Genomic DNA, 17840 nt, shown 5'->3' on the forward strand with positions numbered 1-17840 from the left:
AGAGAGGGCGCTATATGCAAATTACGGTGATTTATTGTTAACGTAAACAATGAAAATGTGGCAATAAATCCGGAAGTCATTGAAGTAGGTTAGCAGTTTGCAATCGATCGTGCAGTTTGACACGTTTAAACTTTCGTTCGTACTACTAGATCTCCTACAGTCGTAGATCATTGTAGATACCAATAGATAGGTGGACGTTGTTGAGTTGACTAGCTGGTGAGGAAGTTTGTGAGTATTTTTTACTCTACTGACATATCTTGCTTGGTCTAGTGTAGTTAGTATACTTTTTTAGAGTAGACTATCTACTAATTACCATGTATTGCTCCATGTAATTACTAGAGACCCAGTGCAGTGGTGATGACTGGGACGCTAGCTCGATTCCCTTTTTTCGAAGTTTTGACATTATCGGTCATCTACATGTATGATCTAGGGATTCTAGATAGATGACTGATAATCATAAATTAATGTCAACATTTCGAGAAAGGGAATCTAGCGCCCAGTCTTCTCACTTAGTTTTGTGTATCTCAATTCTCATTCATGACATGCATTAAATAATATCAGTAAAGATATGAGCTCAAAATCAAATGGTCGTTGAATTGAGTAGACCCTTCCCATGAAATATGTAAATTGCACGTAGTGCGTGCGCACTAACGTTTTGGTTGGCAAAATGAGGGAACGATGCACTGTTTTTTGTACACGGCTATAATGGGTGCGTGACGCAGACGCAATTGCGCGTCTGCTTAGTGCACAACTCTATGGTGTTTGCCAACCAACAGGGTCTGTACGCATGCGTGAATGTAATTAGCATATTTCATGGGAAGGGTCCATTGAAATTGGGAGAGAATAATGGAAGAAAAAAAAAATTGTCAATGCTTGTTGCACAAGTTGTGTGATTTCAGATGCTTGATTTCGAGACCTCAGTCAAAATTAAATTCTAAGGTCACGAAATCAAATTCAAATATTTTAATGAGAAATTACTTTGTTCTCAAAAACTACGTTACTTCAGAGGGAGTGGTTTCTCACAATGTGTTATTCTATCAACAGCTCTCCATGACTCTTTACCAAGTAAGATTTTTTGCTAATAATTATTTTGAGTAATGACTGTACCAATGTCAAGTGCCTTTAATTGTAAAACATTTTATATTATCATAAATGCAGTGTACCGAGTGATGGTATGTGTTGGAAACTGAACGTACGCACATTGACTTTGGACTTGGACTAGTTTAGTCATGTCAGAATGTAATAAAAGGGACGTTGTTCCTCAATCAGGTTAAAGAAGAAGGATCTACTGCTCCAACATGAATACGTGTATGCCTGTATGCTTCGTTTTTAAAAGGGCAAGGGCACCAAGGCATTTTCTCCTCATGTAAAGGGCACTCTATCAAGGAGATTGTAACTTAAGTTTCTACTGAGTGCATTTCAAGGGCACCTAGGCAATGACCTGGGGCATTGAGGCATCGCCTTCATTGCCTCTGTGAAGTATCAGGCCTGCATGTATTGTACAAGGTCGGAGTGAATAGTTTGTGTCTGTTGGTACCTGTGTACAAATGTCTATACTAACCACAGACAGAGCTGGGAGTGACAAAATAGGCCTACTGCGCGAAAAAAAAAAATGCTGTGATAAAGACCTCTAATATTAGTGTTAAACTTATCTGAGGTATGCAGTTTTTGCAGGAGATGTTGCAATATATGGTGATCCAAACTTGGTTTCAAGAACTTATTGTGTTTTTTTCTTACCCAAAACAAATAGGTCCACTACCAACTTGGTAGAGTTCCATATCCATGATGTCGAATACAGAGGCAGAGAGCGATGTCCGGAAAAGATTCTCTGATATCCATCAGAGACTCAAGAAGCTCGGAGTCACGGACAAACAGATCGCCGTCCTGCCGTCTTGTCAGAAACTTCACAGAATGATTGAAACACAATCAAAGTCCAAAGTTGTCACTGTTGTTTGCACCATCGTCACAACTGTACTACTCACAGCTCTGCTTCTGTGTGTTTTTACAATTCTCGGCACGGCTGGTCTACTCCCAGACTCGCCGAGGGTGATACGCCTACACAGGGACTTGAGTTCAGTCTGGATGGGAAGTATCATGAACCTAAACATCGACACTGAAGCCTGTTTGGTGGAAGCTCCTGAGGCGGTCCTGGACCTCTTCCGATCCCCTGTCAACTGCACCATCTGCAGAGATGTAGTTGAGATCAAGAAGGTGACGGGCCTGACCCCTGAAGAATTTGAGAGCATCTATGCCTACTCGGCGAGACCGGTCGTCGTGATGGACGGCGCCAAGAATTGGACGGCACAGGAGCATCTCAGCTTTCAGTTTTTCCAAGACGTTTACGGCCCAAATAGCCCTGTGCTCGAGGGCACCTCTCCTGATTGTCAGTTCTTCCCATATAGATCCAGTTTTGACAGTCTACAAGAAGTGTTTGAAATGACACCAGAGCAAGCCAACCTGTCAGATGGTTCCAAACCTTGGTATATTGGGTGGTATGTACTTTTAGTCTAACTCTCTGAAGAAATGCTAGTCTTGGTGAAAGACGTTTTTTGATTTCCTTTACGCACAGCGCGGCCACATCGACCACTGTATACACTCACCTGACTTAGCCCATGAGAGCTGGTTGGTGAGTTGGCCGCGCTGTCTGTGAAAGGATAATGCTTACACCAAGACTAAAGAAATGCCAAATGGCGTGCTGTTGCCAAGCAGTCCACCAGAATCGTTGCACTTTACTTGCCCCGTGAAAGTTTTAATAGCCCAGAATTGTAATTATGTAGTTTTATAAATGTATCTTTCTGCTGCATTGGTAGCGATCACAATAAGTTCACTGGTCAAAATAGTGTTACATTCACACACAAAAACAAACATTAATATTGAGCACTGTATTCACAAGTATGTTGCATTTTTTTAGTAGCTCACAAGACAAGTTGAAGTGTGGTGTACAAGCCCATGACAGTTTTTACTAGACTTGTAATGTACGCTGGACTAGTGTAAAGGGTGAGGTCTGACTTCAGCCCAGTTCATACTTCATGCGAATGCGAATGCAAAGCGAATTTGACGTGAGTTTGACGCCACAACCCTCCTTTCGCAGCTATATTCGCAAGGGAGTCGAGCAGAGTTCAACTGCTGCGAATTATTTGTTGCGAATTTGTGACGTCAACATTCGATTCGCATTTGCAGGAAGTATGAACCGGGCTTTAGGATAACCATCTTTGCAGACAGGCATTCCAGAGTTGCGCCAAACCAAATTCTGAATTCTGAAGTACTTTACATGAAAAGTTTGACGTCTGAAACTCTGGAGAGCCTTGGTTCAGACGTCGATCTTGTCATGATCCGAGCCAATGTCATGTTAGTTTTTGCCGGTCTGAAAAAAAAAATTCTTTGGGTCGACCTAGCGAGCTGCTCCTAATCTAGTTTGGTTTGGCTGGAACGCCTGTCTGAAAAGAGTGTTTAGCCTAAGCCAGACCTCACCCTTAACATTACAAGTCTAGTAAAAACTGTCATGGGCTTGTACACACATTTTAAACTTTTAGGAGAGTGACATACGCCTTTTGGTGATAGTTTTTGTTTGTTTACTTTTATGCTCTCCTGTTGTTTTACTTTGTTTTCCAAAACATTTTTAATGTGTGTACATGTGCTTGTAATTAATGTGTTTGCCCGAATAAATATTATTATTGTTTGGTTTGGCACGCCTGTCTGAAACGGGTATTAAAGACAGTGGACACTATTGGTAATTGTCAAAGACTAGCCTTCACAGTGGGTGTATCTCAACATGCATAAAATAACAAACCTGTGAAAATTGGAGCTCAATCGGTCATCGAAGTTGCGAGATAATAATGAAAGAAAAATAACCCTTGTCACACGAAGTTGTGTGCGTTTAGATGGTTGATTTCGAGACCTCAATTTCTAAACTTGAGGTCTCGAAATCAAATTCGTAGAAAATTACTTCTTTCTCGAAAACTATGGCACTTCAGAGGGAGCCGTTTCTCACAATGTTTTATACCATCAACTTCTCCCCATTACTTGTCACCAAGAAAGGTTGTATGCCAATAATTATTTTGAGTAATTACCAATAGTGTCCACTGTCTTTAAATACTCAACATCTTGACAAAACAGCTTCAAATTCACTTAGTTAGTATTCTGTCAGTTATGTGTTACTTTTTCAACCTGTCTTCAGGAGTAACTGTGATTCAGCAGCAGCTAACGTCCTAAGGCAGCATTACCGCAGACCGTACTTCCTGCCCCCAGAGTCTGAATCAAGCAAGACCGATTGGATCTTCATGGGTAGCCCGGGGTATGGAGCCCATATGCACGTAAGTACAACACAATCAACGTGTCGGGCCTGTATGCACTTCATTTTTGAAAGGGCAAGGGCACCAAGGCATTTTTTCCTTGGTATAGGGCACCCTAATGTATGAAGTTGTAAATTTTTACTGGAGCATTTTAAGGGCACCAAGGCAATGACCAAAATGGCATGGAGGAAATCGCTTAGGATAAGAGGCTTTTAGGACTGCAGTTCAAACAAAAGTTTGTAAATGTCGAGGAAAGGCTTTAACCTCAAAGTTATAAAAAGATTTTAAGATTTTCATATTCTGAACTGACAAAGAAAAACCCTAAATGTGTGTAATTTGTTTGTTTACAGATAGACAATGTTGAGTTGCCATCCTGGCAAGCCCAGATCAAAGGTCACAAAAGATGGACGCTGGAACCCCCTCCCGAGTGTTACTTGGAATGTGGCAAGATCTTAGAGGTCGAAGTTCACCCTGGTGAAATCAGTAAGTTTGTTGTGTAGGTCTATGTCTTGTATGCAAAATAGAATCAACTCTTTCTTTGACATGTTAGACTTGTGGATAAGTCTTCAAACTGGTGTTAAAGCCATTATACACTTTCGGAACAGAAAAAAAAAAAAAGTTCACAGATTTACAAATTACTTACAGGGTTTACAGAAGGTAATGGTGAAAGACTTTTCTTGATATCTATTCCATGAAATGTTTAACTTTTTGAAAAAACATTAAAGCAATTATCAATTTTCGTTAGCGAGAATAACAGATTTATTTTAAACACATGTCATGAAACGGCGAAACGTGCGGAAACAAGGGTGGGTTTCCCGTTATTTTCTCCCGACTCCGATGACCGATTGAACCTAAATTTTCACAGGTTTGTTATTTTATATATAAGTTGTGATACACGAAGTGTGGGCCTTTGAACAATACTGCTTACCAAAAGTGTCCAATGGCTTTAAGGGACCCCCGACTGAAGTAACCCTATCTCCAGCTTTTTTACTCGCACCTGTACATAATTGTATCTGAACCTGACAAAATTCCTGTTGCCTAAGTCAACACATGCGCTCACACGCAGTGCCTACATCTTCAATCTTTTGAAGGCTGCACTTTACAAGGAAGAAGTCGTTAATGGTCTACCGTGGTGAGATAGTCTAGTCGTGTCGTAACGATTCAGGTTTTTGCGCTAGATAGAATACTGCTCTCGTGAGATCACTGCACAGCGCACGAGCAGTAGTCTTGCGGGTCCAGCAGTCTCGCGAGAATATCGCCAGTATCGCGGAAATCGTGGAGAGAGTCGGAACACAATCACCTTCAGCAGCTTTCAATAGTATTAAAACATTTTGGGAAACATTTCACTTCGAAGTTATGTGGTTTATAGGCAGTGGACACTATTGGTGATTACTCAAAATAATGATTAGCATAAAACCTTACTTTGTAGCGAGTAATTGGGAAAGGTTGATAGTACAAAACATTGTGAGAAACTGCTCCCTCTGAAGTGGAGTAGTTTTCGAGAAAGAAGTAATTTTCCTCGAATTTGATTTCGAGACCTCAAGTTTAGAATTTGAGGTGTCGAAATCAAGCATCTGAAAGCACACAACTTCGTGTGACAAGGGTGATTTTTTCTTTCATAGTTATCTCGCAACTCCAATGACCAATCAAGCTCAAATTTTCACAGGTTTGTTATTTTTTATGTTGAGATACAGCAAGTAAGAAGACTGGTCTTTGACAATTACCAATAGTGTCCACTGGCTTTAATCAGTTAATAAAGTAAAAATATATCAGTTTTTATGTCACTGAAGTTGTACTGCAATAACGCGTCTCAGACTGTGTACTAGGGATTATTGGATCGACTAAATTCGCTCCTGGTTTTCGGTGATGTCTCAAAAAACTCGTCCACCTTTTGAAATGTTAGTTCTATTGTATACACTTATAGGATTAAAAAATGGAACGGTTAAAAAAAACAAAGATATTATACCTAAATGCATATAATAGCCACGATAACAACGCAGCTTGTTTTTCTTTGTTGCATCAGTTCCACAAATGTACATGTAGATACGACATGCATGTATGTTAGGGAGGAATGCAAAACAGGGCACAATTTCATAAAGGCTTTTTTATAAGCACAAAAAACGTTCTTCGCATAGAAATTTGTTGCTTGATAGAAACAGGGTTACCAGCCGAACAACAATGTTGTGACAGGTGCCCCACTCATTTTTTGCTCGGCAAAGAAATTTGTCAAGTAGTTTTTTTCTGAATGTTCAGTTTGGTTTTTACCCATACAGTATTATTATACCGATGTGTGTTAGTTCTGTATACTCAGTGCTTTCCAGAGTTCCGTGAAAAAACAACACAGCCAAATTGTTCTGCTTAACAGCTATAATGAAATTTGGCCCAGCATGTGGCAGCTCAGGGAGCAGGATCCCTAATCGCTTTGCTTTTGTTGCTCCAAACCCATCTGGAAGTATTGTTGTGCAGTGTTTTGTATTGTTATCGTGGCTGAATAAATAATAATAATATTACCGCTATTAATTAATAATAATAATCCATGGGATGCTTCATATGTGGCAAATGTTGGTAGACCTTTCATGGTCAGTAGGGCAGGAGGGCAGGCCTTTATGCTTTCAGAGCAAGGGCACCGAGGGGATTTCTCCTTTGTAAAGGGCACCCTATGAGGAAATTGTAAATTTGTACTGGAGCATTTCAAGGGCACCAAGGCAATGACCAGTGGGCATGGATGCCTCTGTGAAGTATCAGGTCTGGAAGGGGGTTGTATACTTAAAGGGAAGGTTCACGTTTGGTAATTACTCAAAACAAATATTAACTTAAAAACAGACTTGGTAACGAGTATTGGAGAGCTGTTGATAGTATAAAACATTGTGGGAAACGACTCCCTCTGAAGTAACGTATTTTTTGAGAAAGAGGTATTTTCTCACTAAAATAATAAAAGACTTCTAGCGAGAAGTCTTTTATTCCTATCTGAAAGCACACAAATTCGTCCAACGAGGGTGTTTTTTCTTTCATCATTTCTCGCAACTTTGATGACCAATTGAGCCCAAATTTTCACAGGCTTGTTATTTTATGCTTATGATGGGATACACCAAGTGCGAACACTGGTCTTTGACAATTACCAAACATGTACAGTACCTTTAATGCATCGCACATTTATCTAACTGGTTTTTTATTCCCTTTTCTTTTCTCTATATTCCCTGCAGTTGTACTGGACACCAATAAGTGGTTTCATCAGACGCAGATCATCGGCAGTGAAATGAGCATTACTATCGGCTCCGAGTATGACTAACTAGCTCATATACCACAAAACGGCTCCGATCGTGACTGGGCCGCTTCTATGGTGATTTATTTGATAATCATTGCATTCCAAGGTCAACATTTCAGTTGAACCTAGTTATTCTGAGGTCAACTGGTTCATCTGGATAAACTGTCCAATTTCCTTATAAAACCAACTGGGCCCAATTTCATAGAACTGCCTAGCATAAAAAATTTGCTAAGCATTAAATTTTTGCCTTGCTAAAAAAGAGGATTACCAACCAAATTTCCACGTGATTTTCAGGATAAGCACACAGCTGACTACCAGTAACAAGCAATATGCAACAAATGGAAATTTGGTTGGTAATCCTGTTTTTATCAAGGAAGAAATTTCATGCTAAGCAAAGTTTTGTGCTTAGCAGCTCTATGAAATTGGGCCCTGGTTTGAACTGTGTTCAACTAGGTTATAAATTTTATTATCTCTGGGTTTAACTTGCCCCCAGGAAGTCGAGGCTACTTACAAAATGCTCCAAGTACGACTAGATGCTACTTCTATGTCGTTCTATTTTGCAGGCTTTTCATGTTGATCAGGTGTTAAATGTATAATGGTTTGCGGTAATGTCATGTGTATGTACATGTAGGTCTGAATGTACGTGCATAAAACCTACATTCATAAATACCTCGGTAAAATTATCAAGATCCAGGTCTCGTTGGGTTTAAACCACTAGTTGAAAACCTCTTCACCACACATTGATTCCCTTGTGTGTATGTACATGAAGTGTTGTGAAAGTACATCTGGCATGGTATATTGATTTTAAATATCTGCAAATGTTTTTTTCACAGCAAAACCTAGCATTGCTTTATAGACCTTGTAACCTGTTAATATCACACGTTGACAAAAGTGTCACTGTGGGCTGGTCATAGTTTGTGCAGGGCTCAATCTGTGCATAGTAAAACATGAAATATTAGGTTTTATAGAAATTGCACCAAAATACTTTTAATCAGCTTATGGTATTACAATTAGGTGCAATGTCTCAGATTATCTTGGCTGGATTTGTGTACAATTCTTGTTTAGTAATTATGATGTGATTCTTTCTTCTTCCAATACGTATGAGAGCGCGTAAAGTACATGTAGCTTGCTTGCCGGTATTGCTCTGAAAAAAAAATATATGACATGGTCCAGCCATTTCTGTTTCTTTTTTGCTACGCCTTCAATGTCATAATGTTATAATGTCACTTTTGGTGTCGACTTGGTTGGAAGTATTGATTGCATTTATTATGGCTATGTTTTGGGAAAACTCAAAGCGAACTTTTTTGTAATTGTTTTCTTTAAAATATGGATTGGCTTTAGACCAATCAAATTATAACCTTTGAAATAATTATTTATTATTATATTATCAACGACTCTCAAAGAGTCAAGGAATAGGCCTAATACAAGTATTGAGTGTGTTTTATAACCCCGCACAGTGGATGTCTAGTTGTTCACATGGCCAAACTTCGTAAAGCTGTCTACCATTAGGTAAGTTGTGCTTTGTAGCAACAAAAAAAGTGCTTAAAAGCATAAAAGTATTTCACCATGATTTCTCAAGCTAGTAGAACATTTAAAGGCACACATGCCGTTCATCATGAATTTGCATAGATACATCACTCTTGTGCTTACCGCGGCTGAGCCAGCATCCCTTTCTTTACCTTAAACAGTTTTATGAAATAGAAACTGTGCTAAGAGTTACGGATGCTCGTCCGTAAGCACAACATACCCGCTTACATGTTTTATGAAGTTTTGCCCTGGTAACTGCTAGAAATTTGTTTTATATTTACATTGTCTCTAGTTAGGTGAAAGCTTATTGTCTTTGCTTATAGTTGAAGGTAACCTGTTTGGAGTCAAAAACCAATGGCCATAAATTGTGTACTATTTACATGAAGCACCAGTCTATGTTAAAATAGGCTGCTGGACCAACATTTAATGTATAATGTTTTAACGCATCTTTACCTGTAGATGTAAATATGGATAATTTTCCCCAAGAAAGTATATATTTGGTTTGCGGTAACACCATAGTGTATCTACTTGCCAGGTAGAGTTTGTTCTTATAGAACTGTCTTTCTTTATTCTACAACCGCAAAGTAGACTTATCGGATGTTTGGGAGACTCAGTTCTGAAAAGAACTGCGCTGCTTTTTAACTACTACCCAGGCGGAAGGTGTACAAAATTAATGCTGCAACTGCTTATACATGTAGGATGGTAATTAACTGCACTAAGACGAAGTCAGTTCTTGAATTGGTCTCAACGTTTCGACTAGCTTGCTTCTCAGGAGACTTAGGGATTGAAAGAAAGTAACTTCAACAAACCATTTAGTGGTATTTTTTTTTAACAAATAGAACAGAATCAGGTCATGTATATTTCATACCTATTTTTCTCTTAGTTTTAGGTGAAAGTTCTCAGAGGGTTTTTGAAATATTTATTCATTGTATTTTCTTACTTCAAAGAATCATGTTTCATGTGCTTTAATTATTATATATTTTAACAGATGAATAAGTGGTCTTGAACTTTACTTCTAAAGTACTTTTTTTGCAATAAATATTTTTGCTTTTAACAACATACAAATTAATTGGCTGCCTTTGTTCATTGTTTATGTCATGTATTGTAAAGCCAACCTAAGACTCATATCTTCAAAAGTAACCACATACATTTACTACATTTTATTTGCACTTTTCATCTCCACATGAATTTCTGTGAACTCATAAAAGTTTCCTTCACTTTGCTAAGTGCCTTGGAATAAGCAATAGGAGACTTTCCAACGCTAGGCGGCAGCAGACATACCGGGTAAATTTCCATTGTTTACGTAGTTCTGAACATGCGCATAATTCTGAGAACAATGGATTTACCCGGTAAGTCTGCTGCCCTCTATCGTCCCAGAAAGTCTCCCATTAAAATGATGGTGCTCCGCCAGGCCCAATGATTTATTGATCGATGGATGCATATGTTATTGTATCTTTGCTCTTTCAAATCAAATATTGAAGTGCATGCTGATCTCAAAACTAAGGACATTACTCTTTTATCATTTTGGCGATTGGACCTCAAAGTTGACCGTTCTTTCTCTGTATTTTTTGTTAATTTTGGTTTTACCAATAAATGCTGATGTGTGTTATCACTGTATATACTCGGTACGTTCCGGAGCTCTAGAAAACAAATCCCAGGTGAATTACTCGGGTGGGATTGGAACCCCTGACCTTTGTAATCCTAGAGCAGTGTCTTACCAACTAGACATTTCATTTGTGACACATCCAACAGCAAAAGTGCTAATATCTTGGAATAAATAGGTCATCCTTCGTTTACTCATCATGAATGAAAACAACACCAACATCATGTGTTCAATGACTTCAAAAGGAATCTTCATCTGGTTATCACATTACAGCTCTCTGTTTACATGTAACTCAGACTTTTGTTCACAGCATGTGACAAGTGATGCTATATAATATAAAGTCCCCACAGCAAAGCTTAGGCCACATAAAAAAAAAAAAAGTTTAGGGTCTCCATCCGCTGCCTTTTTAAAGGCAGTGGACACTATTGGTAATTACTCAAAATATTTATCAGCATAAAATGTTACTTGGTGACGAGTAATGGGGAGAGTTTGATGGGTGAGAAACAGCTCCATCTGAAGTGCCATTATAGTTTTTGAGAAAGAAGTAATTTTCCACGAATTTGAGTTCGAGACCTCAGATTTAGAATTTGAGGTCTCAAAATCAACCATCTAAATGCACACAACTTGTGTGACAAGGGCGTTTTTTCTTTCATTATTATCTCGCAACTTCGAAGACCAATTGAGCTCAAATTTGCACAGGTTTGTTATTTTATGCATATGTCTTTGTCTTTGACAATTACCAATAGTGTCCACTGTCTTTCTTCTTTTTGAAACATTTTTGTTTATATTTTTTTTTCCCCGGGAAAAAAAAAGGATATATCACCATTACCGACCTCATTAAATATTTGTCACCATGGAAACCTTATCAGAACGTGAGTCATTCACTATAGTTGGTATTGTTTAATCTGTATGCTTTATATAGAGATAATGATGTCCTACATGTAAGTGTGTGTGTCAAGCTCATTGTGTAAATCTACATTTGATGAAACACACGATATCGTTGGCTCAAGCTTCTTAATATAGACGATGTGACCTGTGACATCACAAGTTTACAAAAGAGCCACAGAGCCTGGACTTCCTGCAGGCATGATTTGTACACAGCTCAACGGAAGGAAATATCAAATCTTATATTTTATGGAGATTGCACTGTCTATCTCATCAACTTTTGATATGATGAAAGGGGGCACATCTCAAAACTTTTCCAGCTTTCACTTTCATAATGTGGAAATTATGACAAAATGTCAACTTTCCCAAAGGACCAGTGTAGTATCTTGCCTGCCAGAATACTCCAAGAATGTAAGGTCACACTTATTGTAAACAAGGTTCGCATGGTCTACATGGTCTATAGGGATGAGTTTGTTTAGACCTTTGGCTGAATTCAGACTTTTTATGTTGGCCTGGTGAAGAAAATCAGACGATATTTTTCCCACAAGTAAAGAAATCTTGCTCATTGGTCTACTTCTCTAGTGCTTTGGATACCGTTTCCAAAAGCTCCTTGGAATCTATAACCCCAGGGTTTACCAAACGGTAGAAATGCCAACATTTCAACATACCTTTGAATTTGTATCTAAGTTTCAGACTTTTTCGTTAGTAATGACTCTCACCCATGTTAATATAACTATTGTCATGACATGTGAACCAGAAAATCACTCAGTTACGCTCAAATAACACCGTACAGTATTTTCCTGCAAGGTACGTATATGGGACTGCGTTTGAAGGTTTGAATAAAGAGACCTTCACTCCTTATACTTAGCACCAAAGTGCTGTGGCGCACGAAGCAAAAGGACAAACAAAAACAAAACATTTGTAAATGAAAATCTTAGTTAAAAAGAAGCTGCAAAAGATTTAATTTCATCACCAACATTTACACACACATGTACAGTAAAATACATAACATGAAGGTAACAATAGAGGGGTCAACGGATGAACTACTAAGGCCAAGTAAAAAAAGAAACATGTTTAGCGTCCCCGCCCGCTTCCTTTTTACAGGCCGCCTCCTTTTTTATTTTATTTTTTATGCACATTTTTTTTTTTTAACAGGGTTATTTTAAATGATCTCAGCAAAAACAATCTGAATGTCTTGTCTGAATGCCTCGATCAGATTGTTCCATTTATGTTTTGTGTATTTTAGCAGTAGAAAAAACAATGGATATTTGACATTTTAACAAAGAATGGCGGCCATCTTGAAATAAAAAAATTAAAAGCCCCTCTTCCTCCTTTTTTTGAAAAACCCGGATGTGAAACATGTTTTTGTTTTTTTTACTCGGCCTAATGCCTTGCCAAAGAAAAATGGCTGTGTTATGTGCCTTCTACTAGAATGAAATACAAGGCGTGGCAGGCAGGGTGTTTTGTTTCCCACCCTGACATGCAGTCTAATGGTCACCAATCCACCAATGTTTGACATTCTTAGTGAAAAGTTCACACTGGGGTATGGACTCCTCATCCCAGAGCATTGACCGTTAAAGGCAGTGGCGCTATACTGGTAATTACTCAAAATAATTATTAGCACAAAACCTTCCTTGGTAACGAGTAATGGGGAGAGGTTGATGGTATAAAACATTGTGAGAAACGGCTCCCTCTGAAGTGCCATAGTTTTCGAGAAAGAAGTAATTTTCCACGAATTTGATTTCAAGACCTCACGTTTAGAACTTGAGGTCTCGAAATCAACCATCTAACTGTCTAAACGCACATAACTTCGTGTGACAAGGCCGGGTGTTTTTTCTTTCATTATTATCTCACAAGTTCGATGACAGATTGAGCTCAAATTTTTCACAGGTTTGTTATTTTATGCATAATGTTGAAATACACCAACTGTGGAGGCTAGTCTTTGACAATTACCAATAGTGTCCATGGCCTTTAAATGCTGTTATTTGAACCCAGTCTATTTATATAAAGAGTGTACAGGCCACATGCAGACAGGCCCTCCTATTAGGTCTCTGTCAAGGAACGTCTGGGGTTTTTCTCACCCCAGGGTGAACTATATCACGCCTTCTCTCTAGGAGTACTCTGTTGGTACTCTGTCAATATAGCAAGGAAGAGCTGTTGTAGACAGGTCACCAACATTCCTGAATGTCCAGAAACCGATCAAGAGGCATTAAAATAGATGTTTAAAGGCAAAATAATTACTATCATAAAATCGAAACCTATCCAATTGCTTTTGTCTCAGTTTCTCAACTAAAGACAGTGGACACTATTGGTAATTATCAAAAACAAGTCTTCTCACTTGGTGTATCTCAACGTATGCATAAAATAACAAACCTGCGAAAATTTGAGCTCGATTGGTCATCAGAGTTGCGAGATAACTATGAAAGAAAAAATAAACCTTGTCACATAAAGTTGTGTGCTTTCAGATGCTTGATTTCAAGACCTCAAATTCTAATTCTGAGGTCTCAAAATCAAATTCGTGTAAAATTACTTCTTTCTCGAAAACTACATCACTTCAGAGGGAGCCGTTTCTCGCAATGTTTTATACTATCAACCTCTCCCCATTACTCGTTACCAAGTAAGGTTTTTATGCTAATAACTATTTTGAGTAATTACCAATAGTGTCCACCTACCTTTAATTAAAACAGAAACAATTAGGATTCATAGAATGGCAGTACAGGGGAAACAAGAGAATTATGGAAATAAATTTACTCAAGAACCACAAACTGATGATATTTATAGTACTTTCTATTATTATGGGTCACATTAGCATATTACATCATGTAAAAATTCTCATGCATGGCAATACCTCCAGTTTATGCATTTCGCATATTTATGCGTATTCAAACATGATTATCATTTGGTTGAAAGATGGCTGACTCAACACTGTGTGCAGTCAAGTGTGACCTATCTATACACAATGTATGCTATGCATCCCTTACAATGAATGAATAAGGTAATAAAGCGCCAAATCAGCAGTTAGTATTGGTCATAAAGATGGCAGACTTATTAAACACTGTGTGGCTTCGTGTGACCTACATGTATCTATACCCAATGAATGTATGTATCATTTCAGGAACACATGAATCTACTTCACTAAATACAACATGTACTGGTACGAATTAAAGGCAGTGGACACTATTGGTAATTATTCAAAATAATTTTTAGCATAAAAAAACTTACTTGGTAATGAGTAATGGGGAGAGGTTGATAGTATAAAACATTGTGGGAAACGGCTCTCTCTGAAGTAACTTAGTTTTCGAAAAAGAAGTAGTTTTCCACGAATTTGATTTCGAGACCTCAGATTTAGAACTTGAGGTCTCAAAATAAAGCATTAGAAAGCACACAACTTAGTGTTACCAGGGTGTTTTTTCTTTGATTATTATTTTGCAACTTCAATGACCGATTGAGCTGAAACGACCGATTGAGGTTTGTTATTTCATGCATAATGTTGAGATACAGCAAGTGAGAAGACTGGACTTTGACAATTACCAATAGTGTCCACTGTCTTTAAATGAGGCTCACATATCCCGATACATATGTGTCTGTTGTTAACCATTATTGTGGTGTTAATTTACTGACCAAACCAACCAAAATATATTTCCTGAATGGCGGACAGGATCCTTCAATAATAAGAAAAAATACAGCTTTATATAATTAGTACATTTTGTTTCTAAAGAATTAGAATTTTTTAGTAGTAGTACTTTAAAATCGATAATAAAATATAAAAGGTAAATTATGATGTACATGTATACAGCATGCACGGGTAAATTGGTATCAAATTAGTATAGAAATAAAACAAATCAGATAATTTGTTTGTAAATAAATCAATAACACTTCTATCAAGTACTATTACACACTTTTATCTATCACACCATTGAGCTATACAAATGATACATTGGTAGCTCCATGAACATACACAGCAAATTATACTAGTCGTTCTGACCATCCAGCAGGGCTAAAGTTTTACAACGGACTGCGGGCCAGTGGCCAGACCACAGGCCAGTGGCCAGACCACAGGCCAGTGGCCAGACCACAGGCCAGTGGCCAGACCACAGGCCAGTGGCCAGACCACAGGCCAGTGGCCAGACCACAGGCCAGTGGCATGGAACACAGGCCAGTGACCAGAACACAGGTCAGTGGCCAGGACCACAGGCCAGTGGCCAAATGGCCAGACCGCAGGCCAGTGACCAGACAGGCCAGAGGCCAGACCACAGGCCAGTGGCCAGACCACAGGCCAGTGGCCAAATGGCCAGACCACAGGCCAGTGGCCAAATGGCCAGACCGCAGGCCAGTGACCAGACAGGCCAGAGGCCAGACCACAGGCCAGTGGCCAGACCACAGGCCAGTGGCCAAATGGCCAGACCACAGGCCAGTGGCCAGGCCAGTGGCCAAACGGCCAGACCACAGGCCAGTGGCCAGACAGGCCAGAGGCCAGACCAGTGGCCAGACAGGCCAGACCACCCACCAGTGGCCAGACCACATGCTAGTGTTCATGGCCCAATTTCATAGAGCTGCTCAATCAGATACTGCGCTAATGTTTCTGCTAAGCAAAAATAAGCAGGATACCAGTCACAAAACAAGTGAAAGAAAAAAAGTAATAATAATAATAATATCACAGCAAAATCTTCTGGTAAATTCGAGCAATCAGTAGTAGTCACACTATGCAATACCCGGATAATAATTTGGGCCCAATTTCATAATGCCTGTAAGCACAAAAACTTGCTGAGCCCAGGAAAATCTATGCCATACCCGGATAATAATTTGGGCCCAATTTCATAAAGCCTGTTGTAAGCACAAAAACTTGCTACGCCCAGGAAAATCTTGCTTAATGTCAAAATACAGGTTACCGGTCAACATTCCATAAAGTTGTTGGGACTGAGATGCCCCCCTATTTTTTGCTGCTTTTATAATAGCAACACAGTTAACAGTTTTATGAAATTGGGCCCCGATGTCATTAACCAGGGCGCAATAAGCATGATACGTAAGTAGTTCCAATTGAACACCCACCTTTACCATGTTTACTGGCCACTGTGGTTTTGGCTTTGGGCTGCGTCAAGTTTTCAACCGATTGTGCAACAAGGAATTTGATAAACTTACACGTACCACATGCAGTGTTCACAAAAAAAACTATACTTTGTACTTGTGAAAACTACCTATTGACAAACAATTGTAAGTGAAATCCCCCAAAATGAAGTCTTTGCAAAAATGCATAAAAAATTGTCTTCAGAAAACGTCTGTAATTAAAGCTATATTTTACACATTTTTGTTTCCTGAAACAAAATTATTACACCATTTGATAATTCAGGTTATTTCCAAGGCACATACATCTTCACACTCAATTATTAAAAAAATTTCATTTGACTTTTAGCTAACAGCTACATTTTTTCTTCTTTTTTTTCTTTGAATCACCACAAAATCGTTAACCACAGCAGTACCACTAATAATATGAACGTAGACAATGTAGACAATATTATGCAAACACCAAAATGCACAAACATGATTAAAATATAGATATCAGGATTTGTTTCAATCCCAGTAGGTAATCTCTAAGCGCCTTATGCCTATCATCACAGCATCAGGGCCCAATTTCATGGAGCTGCTAAGCACAAAAATTTGCTTAGCATGAAATTTCTGCCTCGATAAAAACAGGATTACCAACAAAATTTCCACATGATTTTCAGGATTCAGCAAACATCAGCTGAAAACCAGTAACAAGCAATATGCAACAAATGGAAATTTTGTTGGTTTCCTGTTTTTTATGAAGGAAGAAATTTCATGCTAAGCAAATTTTTGTGCTTAGCAGCTCCATGGAATTGGGCCCTGGCCCTAGACAATCCTAACACCAAACCCAGCCTTCAGAGTATACGGCATCAACAGCCAATTTGGGGCAATTCTAGGTCGACCCAAGTAACCTTTGGTTTCAGACAGGTGAACCTAACATAACATTTACATCGGCTCGGCTCATGACAAGATCAACGTCTGAAACCAAGGTGCTCCAGAGTCACTCCAAACAATTGCAACAGTCAATCTTTTGACTTCTAGTGCATCCAGTCGCTCCTAAAATTGTTTCAGACGTTGCCCTTTCCCTGACAGTACTAAATCAGAACATGGTTTGTCGCGAGTCTGGAGCGCCTGTCCGAAACAGGGATTAGCCATGAGAACTTTGAGTTCAAAGCACCAGACTGGTCGGCCGTATTGTGCTATAACAATATAGCATAAGATTGTA

The 17840-nt window shown here is 38.8% G+C and overlaps 2 protein-coding genes across 3 annotated transcripts; both read left to right on the plus strand.

Moving 5' to 3' along the window:
* The first annotated feature begins 30 nt into the window (after positions 1-30).
* On the plus strand, positions 31-7890 carry LOC117289045. Of its 2 annotated transcripts, none has more exons than XM_033769970.1 (5): positions 31-228; positions 1751-2492; positions 4178-4313; positions 4643-4775; positions 7496-7890. In XM_033769970.1, the coding sequence occupies exons 2-5, from the start codon at positions 1783-1785 to the stop codon at positions 7579-7581; spliced, it is 1065 nt and encodes a 354-aa protein (XP_033625861.1). In that variant the 5' UTR covers positions 31-228; positions 1751-1782; the 3' UTR covers positions 7582-7890. The 2 variants fall into 2 exon arrangements, with proteins under 2 accessions (XP_033625861.1, XP_033625862.1); XM_033769971.1 differs by having other exon boundaries at positions 31-216.
* Positions 7891-14718: 6828 nt separating this feature from the next.
* LOC117288925 (translation initiation factor IF-2-like) lies at positions 14719-16123 on the plus strand. The gene is made up of 2 exons (XM_033769798.1): positions 14719-14726; positions 15568-16123. The coding sequence occupies exons 1-2, from the start codon at positions 14719-14721 to the stop codon at positions 16121-16123; spliced, it is 564 nt and encodes a 187-aa protein (XP_033625689.1).
* The last annotated feature ends 1717 nt before the right edge of the window (positions 16124-17840 follow it).

Source organism: Asterias rubens, chromosome 4 (assembly GCF_902459465.1).
Source record: "Asterias rubens chromosome 4, eAstRub1.3, whole genome shotgun sequence".
Classification (NCBI taxonomy): domain Eukaryota; kingdom Metazoa; phylum Echinodermata; class Asteroidea; order Forcipulatida; family Asteriidae; genus Asterias; species Asterias rubens.